The sequence below is a fragment of the Gastrolobium bilobum genome, unplaced genomic scaffold, assembly GCF_033153095.1.
Source record: "Gastrolobium bilobum isolate Gb01-03AN ecotype WA unplaced genomic scaffold, APGP_CSIRO_Gbil_v1 utg12810, whole genome shotgun sequence".
Classification (NCBI taxonomy): Eukaryota; Viridiplantae; Streptophyta; class Magnoliopsida; order Fabales; family Fabaceae; genus Gastrolobium; species Gastrolobium bilobum.
In genome coordinates, this window is record NW_026897312.1 from 69710 (window position 1) to 81369 (window position 11660).

Consider the following 11660-nt stretch of genomic DNA (forward strand, 5'->3'; position numbering starts at 1 on the left):
GCTTTTTAGAATATTAAAAATCTAAGCTTTAGTGGTGTCTTGTCAACTTTGGGTAATGGGTATACGTATACTATTATATTATATTATATATCATTGTCATCTCATTTGTATTGTTGTAAAGCTATTACACTTGCACATCATCAGATATGAACGTGTTGGTTCCCATGTAAAGTGAATAAATTTTTTTGCACATCATCTAAGCTTTGGTTTTTTTTTTTAATTTGGATTTATATTATATTATACATTTTTTAGTTATTTTTAATTTGTTTCCGAATCTTACTGTTCGATACGATTCACGATTCACGATACTAAAAAACAGCCGAACGATTCACGATACGAATTGCGATTCAACAACCTTGAAAGTATGTTCCTTCGAGGATCAGTTTCATCCTTTTTTCGGTAGAGAAGTTTAATGCACTCGTTGTTTCAATTAGGGAGTAACTTTCGCACCGTTCTTTGAGGACAAAGTGACCGGAGAAAATTGAATGAGAATATCTTCTAAGTTATATAAAAAAATAAATATGTCCTTACGTTTACCGAAAAAAAAAAGTATGTCCCTTTCTTTGGGCTCGCATTTTATACAGGCCCATAATTTTATCATAATATATTATTCTAATTTTTATTCTAAATACACAAAACATAAGATAATTAATGAATGCACACCTGATAATAATTTTTATGTTTTCCTGCTCAAGATAAAAATAATATATTAATCGCATTATGAAACTTGTATTAAGATATTATAATTTTTAAAGAATCAATAGTAACATTTTGTTCATTTCTAGTGAATTTTATAATATGTGCATATATAGATGTAGAATGATTTTGGTTTATGATTAAATTTTATTGACTTTGAGGGAGCGTTTGGTATAGGAGAAATTTTTATTTGTCCGAGAATCTTGATTTTTATAAATATGATTTTTACATTCAGTTTACGATAATATCTGAAAATTTAAAATTTTAAAAAATTCAGTTTCCCGAAAATCTGAAAAAAAAAATCCGTGTACCCAACGACTCCTGAAATTAAAATGAAACTTGACTTTAAGCTAAATTACAAATGGTTTCCACGAACAGTTTAGTTTTTCATTATAAAATGTATATGTAACGATTTTTTTTTATTAGAATCGAGGTGATATGTGGAACATTAGATGGAAATGAGAGGACATGTCCTGCATCAAACTGTCCCCAAAGGGATAAATACACCATTAAACACACAGATAAGATACAACTAATACAAGGGTCCACCTTTAATGAACAAAGACAAGGGACCACAAATCATTAACACATATAGTAGAAAATATGGACACGGAACTTCTTTCAACCATAGGTACCCAATGAAAAAACTAAACACCATTACTCATTAAATCCCTACCAGTAAGAGGTAAGAGTGAGGCAATTTTTATAAGTAGTTTTATATTTGCATATTTACAAAGAAATTGTTTTACAAATTTGAACTCAAAAAATAAAAAATAACAAAGGAATTATCGTAAGTCTAAATATGGTCAAAGACAAAGATTTGCATGAAATTGAGGGGACAAACGCCCCCACTAACCCCTTCCTAGCCATCATTGCATCTAGCAAACTCTAGTTTTTTTTCTCACCGGTGAGCGCTTTACCATTTTCTCCAATTCCTCTCCAATAACTAGATGAACAAAGGGTTAATATTGTGATCTTAACCCTTTATTCATGTAGTTACTAAAATAATCAACCATAGAACTTATTTAAGAATTATTACTTTATATTAAGCATAAACATGCAGGATTTATGTTCTGACAATAGTATACTTTTCTTGGCATTGTATTTATTGAGAAGCTAAATGATATATTGTGCTTTCAGCACATGACTGACATGCTTGACAAAATCTAGTTGCTGCTAGCAACAATGGTTTACTTTTATGCTTCACGTCACTCCTAAAACTTCAAACTTTGCTATCGAAATGACTTGGTAAACACTAAAATCTTATTATATCATAATAACTATGCAAATAACAAGCTAGCTTAACTCCATATCCCCATAAAATTTAGCAGAAAAATAAAATACTTGGATGTTTTTTCATCTTATTCAAAAACATTCATCGGCTACACAACCTAGTGAAGCACCAAGAATAGTCCTCCTTCATTTCAATTATCTTGTTTGTTTATCTTCTCAAGTGATCTCGATATCTTCAGTGATTTTAGCTCATCTATCAACTGCATCAACTTGTTGTAAGAGGATCCACCTTTCTCTATAGTTTTCTTGGCAGCATCACCAAGTTTTCTTGCTCTCTTCCTCATTTCTTCGTTCTCTTCTTCTCTTCCCATGAACCGTACCACAGCCTCAGTGATCTCTTCCCTTCTCACCATTGGATCCTCACCAATGCTGAACAAAAACTTGTTTTCTTTTGATCCCACTGGGACTCCAATCTTCAAGACATCAACTAGCAATTTCTCATTGTAAAATTGCTCAGCAAACATAGGCCATGTGATCATTGGCAAACCAGCACTCATGCTTTCAAGAATGGAGTTCCAACCACAATGAGTCACAATTCCTCCTATGGAAGGGTGGTCCAATATGAGCAACTGTGGTGCCCAGTTCCATATGATGTAGCCCTTCTTGCTCTCTTTGATCTTGTGCTCAAACTCTTGCAAGAAACTGTCTCCATCTTCATCTCCATCTATTTTCCTAATTACCAAGATAAAATTATGACCAGAATTTTCAAGCCCATGAGCAAGTTCAAAAAGCTGAGCATGAGGGAGCCGGGTCAGGCTTCCAAAACTTACATATAACACAGACTCATTTTGCTTTGAGTTAAGCCAATTTAGCCACTCTTGCTCTTTTGCAAGTTCACCATTTCCCTTTTCTCTATCTTCCCTGTTAACCCAAGCTGAAACTGGTCCTATACTCCAAGATTTGATGCCCTTTGTGCTCTTATAAAGTTCCTCATAATCACTTTCAAGTTCATGAAAACTATTGTACAGTGCCCCATAGCTTCTGCTCTCAGATTCAAAAACTGCATTAAAAAAGCCTGTGGCAGAACTCTTACTCTTTACCCATTCTTCTAGCTGAAGAGAGGTCATCTCTATGCTATGAGGCAAACCAGGAATTGTAAACTTGTGTGTATCGGAGACTAACCTTTCATGAGGTTTATACTTCCTTACAGAACAACTTGCACAGTTGGAGAAGTAGCTTGAGCTGTAAAAGTAAAGTCTTGGAATACCAAGTCTTGCAGCAGATTCCACAGTCCATGGAAAGTTCATATCGGTCACTATACAATCAGGTTGAAGTTCCTGAAACAGAAGCTCAATTTGATCTTTGAGCATCAATAGTCCATGACTGATTTTGCCTAGCATTTCTAGGGAAGTGCCATCTTTGATGTTTTCAACCCCATCAGGGAGACCAACTTGGGCTGCAGGGAATTGAAGCATATGAGTTGTAATGGGGTATCCAGAATTGAAGTCACTGTCTATGGCTTTTTGGAATGTCAAAGCATTAGCATTGGTAGTGATAATGGTAACACTAACACCATACTTGGCAAATAGCCTTGCTGTGTCTATCATTGGGTTCATATGACCAGGAGTTGGATATGGAAGAAAAATTACATTGAGTTGGTTGTGTTGAGACTCCATGTGCATGGCTATCTCTAGCTTGGTGTCTTCACTCTGCATAGGTATCTTGTCAAGTTAGCAATGGCAAACAAAAGTGAAGGATGAGAGAACAATGACTCCGTATTCAACTATTTGCTGTACTAAAACTGAATTTGTACGCATGTGAGAACAAGGACTCAGCACCATAAAGGAACTAAAGCTCATTTAATAGCTGAACTTCACTCTGCATTGATTTTTTCTTTAGAATGTGTGATGCGAATTGCATGAAACTTAATCTTTTGCATTTGTTTAATATAAATCCTACTTTATATTTACTTTCTGCACGAATATTGGAGGCCAAGATATAAAAAGTTAAACTCTCAAGGGCCCGGGAACTAAAGTAAGAACCCCACATAGCCCAAGATGTGTCCTAGTCAAGCACGCACCTCACAGCTTAATAGTTCGGACCAAAAAACTGAATCAATATATCAGATACCAGCCAATGAGAAAGTTACAAGAAGGTTGCTTGATTGAACAAGCCTGTGACCGTAGTCCATAATTGGTATTTCGTTCACAACATTAGCATCCTGGCTATCATATAAGGAACTAACGGGGCGTTTGACAGAGAAGAAAATTTTTTTAATCAGAAAAATGTAATTACTAGGAAAAGGTGGGAAAATAAGTTTGGTAGAGAAGTTTAAAAGAAGTTGTTTGGTTAATCAAAATATTACTGAAAAAATTGGATAATATTATCACAATTTTCATCCACTTTTTGCTATTTAACCGGTTTTATGGAAATACCACATTCGAAGTGGTCAAATGGCATAGTGCATTTCTTGCTTTTTTGCATACATTTCTCAGTGGTGGGCAACCGAATTTCATGGGTAAATGGGGTCCTCCTTTGGGAACACATGCATTGATTTTCGCTTAGGGTTCTTCCTTGGGAATGACTGCGTGCATCTCTGATAAGATATGTATGTTAAGATATATAGTCCCACATTGGTTGTATGAGCTAACTAATGTGGAGTTTATAAGGCCTTGGGCACTCTCACCCTTTGAGCTAGCTTTTGGGGTGGTGTATCACAAGGTTCTTTACACGGTAACAGAGCCTCGTGTCTCGAGTTCGATCCTCGCCGCCCCCCACTTTCTCTTGTGGAATTTCTTAGCATAGGTAGGCTGGGCCTGTTGCATCATCCACTCTTCAAGCTCAATGGGCTCTCATGTGAGGGGGCGTGTTGAGATATATAAAACCATTGATATAGCCTCGTGTTGAGATATATAGTCTCACATTGGTTGTATAAGCAACTAATGTGGAGTTTATAAGGCCTTGGACACTCCCACCCTTTGAGCTCGCTTTTGGGGTGGTGTATCCCAAGGTTCTTTACAATGTATATATATTTTGCTCAATTATGATATTTGTTATATGATGCCTTGTGTAACATCCTCGTCTCGAGTCGGTTCAATTAACATGCATATGATATAAACAGAAACAGCGGAAGACTTAACTTACGAGATTACGAGCTAACTTTTTCTTTTTCTTTTTAATTCCCATTCGACGTAAACGAAAATCGGACAGAGTTTCCTCTATAAATCGGACAACTGGGGATTTTCCAATCCCACACAAAAGCATTTCCTGATAAACAGTTTATACACCATATCAATTCAGAAATACCAGGTATCCAAATATAATCAAATACCCATCCATGGGCGCATGCATAACTTGGCTCAGTGCCGCTAATCTAACAGCATGCAGTCCAATACATAAACATAACTGAATACTATATCATCATATAACGTTCCTGAATACTCAAATGTACATGCATCAAACTGACAGACATGTACAAAACATATACAGGCCATATACAAAATAAAGGATCAATGTCATGATCCATCAAAGGCGGAAATACAAAATGACATGAATATACTTCCAAAAAGTAGTAGCCTACAGCCACTCAAAATCCGATCCGTCAACTGCCTCAGCCACGTGTCGCGTCCCTGCCTAGTGAGGACTCACCGGGAATCTGGGCACTTGAAAATATGTCCCCAACGAGGGGTGAGATTACAAATCTCAATAAGCTCCAGGTTTATAGAGAATTCTCCATACCCCTGGCTCACTCCTGCATGAAAGTCAGATACAGAGTATACAAATACAACATATAACAGATATCATAACAGAACAGAGCATATATCCATATCATATTAGAGATATGCGCTATCATTCCCAAGGGAGGACCCCAAGCGGAAATCAACGCACGTGTTCCCGAGGGAGGACCCCAAAGCGGAACCAGACATATCAGAGGCGTACACCATCAGTCCCGAGGGAGGACCCCAAAGCGGACATCCGGGTACTATACAATCAATGGCCAAAGATTGTTACAGAAATCATATTACATAAGTCATATCAGAGCAAAACATATCATGTTATCAAATAACTCTATATGAATGCATCTATACAAAGCATCTAAATCACAGTCATACAGTCCAACCATAGTTCACTAACCATGGTGGAGTACTCAAGCAGGAAAAGACTCCTTAAACATAGAGCTTACCTCTTGAAGCTTTACCAATACGCTTACTTGTTGCACAAGTTACTTATATGTCTTCAAGAGATTCCGATCCTTTTTTGTCCCTAGGTACACCTAGAGCAAGAATCCACAAATCCAAAATCAATAAAATGTTATCATGCCTAGATTTTCCATAAGGCATACGTTTTATCGCTTATCTTCCTTTCTTTATATTTTTGCCAATGCTATGCCAATACACAAGTCTAGACCTCTTTATAACCGTTGGTGTTCTTTAATTTAATCAAACATTCCCTTAGGAATTTTCAACATCAATCATGCTATTGTTCTTCAAAACTCATCACTTTATACCATTAATTACAACACATTTTATTTAAAATAAAATGTACAAATATATCCCTAAATACCCTATAGGTCGAATCCTATAAGGGAATTTCCAAAGATCCATCTCTTTTACAATACATTTTCTTTACTTCCTTACAACTTGCAAACACCTAGGCATGCATCCACTAGGTTCCTATTTTGAGTTTAGACACCAAGTCCTTCACACACATCAAGGCTGAAACATCAAGGTATGTTTCCAAGGATTTTCTTTCCAATGTAATATTCTTACTAATTCATCCAAATTCTACTTACTTGAACACATAAAACCCCTCTAAAAGCATCAACTAAATTGGCACAATAAATCCTATTAACCCTATCAAAGGCCGAACATAGAGAGGAAAGACATGATTTTTCTCTAATTTTTACATACTTACAAAGCTTCTTTTCATTTCATACATCAAAATATCGACTATTCCTCATCAATACATATTTTAACACATCATGCTTTCCCACCCAAGGCATACACACAATTTTATAACTTAAATAATCAAAACAACATCATGAAAATAGAGGTTTGTTACCTCAAATCAACTACCCAAAGCCTAGAAGACCTACACCAAGAGAATCTCCATCAAAAACTTCATTTTGCCCTCTTGATGAATAGTGCACGAATTTGGGGGAGAGAAGAACTCACCCAAACTCTCAACAACAGCCCAAATTGATCAGTGGAATGGATTTGTTGGATAGTTTCCAATCGATTTCATGTTATAAACTTTGTATTTTGGTTGAATAATGAAGGAGAAAATCAAAGAAAACAAAACCAAGCCCTAACCCCTTCCCATGAGCTGCTGGTCGGCCATGAAGAGAGAGAAGAAGATGGAACAATTGTGAATAGTATAATTTTGAGTGGAGGGACCTATTTGTATAAGTGACCCTTTTTTACCGGTTGTTTCTTTAACGCGTATTTTACTTAAACTGACCCGAAACTTAACTTAAAGCTACAAACATATTTTTATTTTTTCTAAAATTATTTACATTAATTTTTATTTCCTAAGGAACAATATTCATAAATCACAGTATGGTTTCTGCACCGTTTTTGACGAAATGCACTGTGAACCACTAACTGTACTTTATTTATTTTTGAAACTTAACACTTATAAACTTATCATTTTCTTGGGCCTATATTGACTTGCTTGGCATATATTGGACTTTCTTATTCTTATTTCATCATTTATTTGCTTCTGGGCTCTACCGGTTGCTTAAACAGCAGTACAAAATACCCGGTAGAAACACTATTCACGAGATTTTCACGGAAAGTGCCAGACTATACAATTTTTCGTTCTGAACTCATATTTGATGTCAGAATTGTCAAATTATGTCTCTAAAATCATTTTTAATCATTTAAGCTCTACCGGTTAATTCGCAAAATTGCAAATTCTCCGGCAGAATACACTGTTCATAACATAGTCATGATTACAGTCAAAATACTCGAAATCGCTCACTGAATCTAATTATGGCATTTAAATCCTTAAATTAAATCTCTAATTAAGATTTACCATTTAGGGTCATTATACCTTGTATAATCTGTATCTGACTTTCATGCAGGAGTGAGCCAAGGGTATGGAGAAATCTCTATAAACTTGGAACTTATTAAGATTTGTTATCTCACCCCGTTTTGGGACACCATTTTAGGTGTACAGATTGCCAGCGAGCCTTCACGGGGCAGGGATACGACTTGTGGACATAGTGCATTAGTGGACCGAATATTGGGTAGCAATATGCTACTATTATTTTGGATGTTTATTATCTTGCCTTAGTATTCCATTCGTTTTGAGGATCATAATGTTTGATCTGTATTTTGTATATGGTCTGTATATTTTTTTTACATGTTTTTCGTCTTGATGCATGTACATTTGTGTATTCAGGCATGCTTATATGCTGATATAATATTTAGATATATGTGTGTGTTGGTCATGCATGCTGTTAGACATAGTGGCACAGAGCCAATTTATGCATGAGCCCATGGATGGGTATGTGATCCTTAATGGATATCTGATATTTCTGAAATCATAGAATGTATAAATTGTTTATTAGAATGCCTTGAGAGTAGGATTCTTAAATCCTCATTTGTCTGGTTTACAGCCGTTACCTATAAAGCACCGACACTTCAAAAATCCTAATGTGTCGTGTCTGACACTTCCCGACACTCTCGGACACTCCGACACTCCCCGACACTCCAACATGCGTTATTGAAATTCAAAAAATGGTTCAAAAGTTAAATTGCGTTGAGTTTTTAGTTCCAACTGTTAGATTCGTTAGATTACGATTACCATTTTATTGAGTTTAATATAAATATTTGGAATATCTTATGTTTCTTTGCAAAATTTATGAATATTATAAGTTTAGATACATTTTTTGTTAAATTATTGAATATTAAAGATAATATATACTACATAAATTAAATATATTATTTAATATTAAAACGTGTCCTAACGTGTCGAAATTTAACATTTTTTAGAATTAACGTGTCGAAGTGTCGTGTCGTATCGTGTCCGTGTCACGTGTCAGAGTCGGTGCTACATAGGCCGTTACTATGTCTGATTTTCGTCTCCGTCAAATGAAAAGTAAATTAGAAGAAGTTATGCAATATATATATCATGCGAAATGGATAAAAGATAAAGAAAAAGTTAGCTCGTATTTTTGAATGTTTAGTCTTCCTCTGATCATGTTTAGTATCATATGTGTGTTAACTGAACCGGCTCGAGACGGGGATGTTACAATAGGCTAGGTCATACCCAATATTTTTTACACAAGCCTGACCTATTTAAGTCAAAGTCTAGCCTAATCTAGCCTATTTACACCCCTAATCTCAAATAGTCATATACTTCAACTCTAGGTGCTTAGACCCACTAGGAATTTTATTGTTCTTAAAAAAAAGAAAACAATAACAATATTATCACAATATTATCACAAATTTAGAATATCTAAGCATCCAACTAAATTAGAATCTAAGTACCCAAAACCTCAAGATATTGAAACGAATCTTAGGAGAGTCTTGTAACACCCTATGTGCACCCGTGTATTAAACATATAAATGGTAATAAGCGCAGCTCAATAAATGTGGAATCTAAAAAAAATCCAATTACGAACCTTATCCTGTTAATTCCGTGATTCTTTTTCAAAAATGGTCTGTATGTAAATTACAATAAATAACTAAACTGAAAAACCTCATAACATAAATAAGTATTAAGTCATGGAACTATAACACGTAGCTCAGACAAATCCTGATAAAATATTACAACTCTAGTGGGTAATAACCACAGCTTATACCAATGTGGCATGGACAACCCCCATGCTCACCAAATACAACACATAGTAAGATCATGTCTCAAGTACAATAGCCATATAATAATAACAAGGCAAAATCATATCCAAATATGGTAATAAAGAAGCATGCATAATATCAGCTCAACTCCGGCTTCCTGCCACTAGAGGTCTCAACCTCAGTAGTACCTGTACTTAAAAATGTGCCCCACACGGGGTGAGATCTCTAACAAGAAATCTCAATAAGACAAGGGATCCTCAAGAATATCTCCACCCCAAGCTCACTTACATGTGCAATATAAGTTCAAAAAATAATAACTGTATAATGGCAATTATCCATACAATGCAGCATATGTCTATGTCATGCGTGTATACATACTACTGGCCAGAGAATAAAAGGTAGGGATTACGCATATCTGCAACCCACAATACAAGGCTCATCTCTTGTACCTCACCCACGGAGTTATCATCTTGTACGTGCCTCACATACTCAGGGATTACCATCTAGGATAGAACACCCCAGATACATAACATATGACATTTGCACTCATAAAGCAGCTCAACAGCTTATTAAATATTCTTCACATATTTTCAGAAAACGCGACATGCATATAAATCATCCCTCCATGAGGTATGGTGGAACCACCAATGGGTAAAATCGAGGACACAAAAGCTTACATGTCAGGTTAGTAATATCAATAAGGAGTCCACCCCAGAGTCCATGGGTCACCAAATAGCACAATTACAGCCTGTTTATACCAAAAATATCATCAATATTCATAGTCAAGAAGTTCATTGCATTAGGACAACGTTTCCTTTTTCATTTAATGACCGTAGGCTTCTCTCAAAGCCATAAGTATTCAATATCAAGGGTTTTGACTTAGTTACTTTATTATAGAGGTTCATACTAACCAATTAAGGGTCCAGAAATCTAACCCACGCTTTTATTTGGGCAAAATAGCTTAAAACATGATTTTCTCAAAAAATTCGGATATTCCTCGAGGACATATTCGGATATCAATATCCAGATATCACAGGGTCAATATTCGGATATCTCAGACCCAATATCCAGATATCCATATCCGGATATCTCAGACCCAATATCCGGATATTTTGCGACAGAATGCAGTTTTGCCTTTTCGCGAAGATATCCTTCCAAGGTTCCATTTTTAATACTTACAGACATTCAAACTACCATCTTTAAGCACATTTAAGCTAATGATCATGTTGGTTACTTATTCTTCTCATTTAACATGCCAAGACTCCATCTTTTACATAGAAACTCAAGAGGAAATGTTGAAGCATATAACCATGCTTCCAAAACAGAGAAAAGAAGTTATCTTGGAGCTCTCTACACCACTCTACAGCTCTGTCTCAACAAGGCCACAAATTTGGTTCACAAGCTAGGTCCTTTCCTCCATAAAATGGCTTCTTGAAGCACCAAATGCAAGGAAAATGGCTCTCACACCACCAACCCAAGAAGTCAGCCCACTAACTCAAAGCAACCAAAAACCCAAGCCCTCAAGAACTTGTTTTTCTCCCCCACAAAGCTTGTTCACACTCATCAATGGTGTTTTGGTGAAGAAAACAAGAAGAAAGATTATCTCTTGAAGGTTTTCTTGAAGAGGGAAGGTGGAGAGAAAAATGGCAGCATGAAAGTCACGTATGAGGCTTGTAGAAATCTGACCTAGGTTTATGTGCCTTCCTATTTATAGGTGCACTTAATTAATCCATCGGTATTAGTTTTAATATCTCCACTAATTACTTACTCCCAAACTTCATATTCTTAACCTAAATATTTTTCTAGGAATTATCATATTTTTATTATAATTTTTCAGAACACTTCATTGGTACGCAATTAAATCGCGAAGCAAAACCGATATCGGCACTTTTCATCAGAAAAGTGACTTTAAGCATTATTCGACTT

General features: G+C 35.8%; 1 protein-coding gene across 1 annotated transcript; it reads right to left on the reverse strand.

Moving 5' to 3' along the window:
* Positions 1–2120: 2120 nt before the first annotated feature.
* Positions 2121–3605, reverse strand: LOC133305902 (soyasapogenol B glucuronide galactosyltransferase-like). The gene has a single exon (XM_061506153.1). It carries the CDS (start codon positions 3603–3605, stop codon positions 2121–2123), a length of 1485 nt encoding a protein of 494 aa, XP_061362137.1.
* Positions 3606–11660: the final 8055 nt, after the last annotated feature.

Bases quoted from the DNA above. Each gene is read 5' to 3' on its own strand.
- LOC133305902 (XM_061506153.1), bottom strand. From the start codon at position 3,605: ATGGAGTCTCAACACAACCAACTCAATGTAATTTTTCTTCCATATCCA.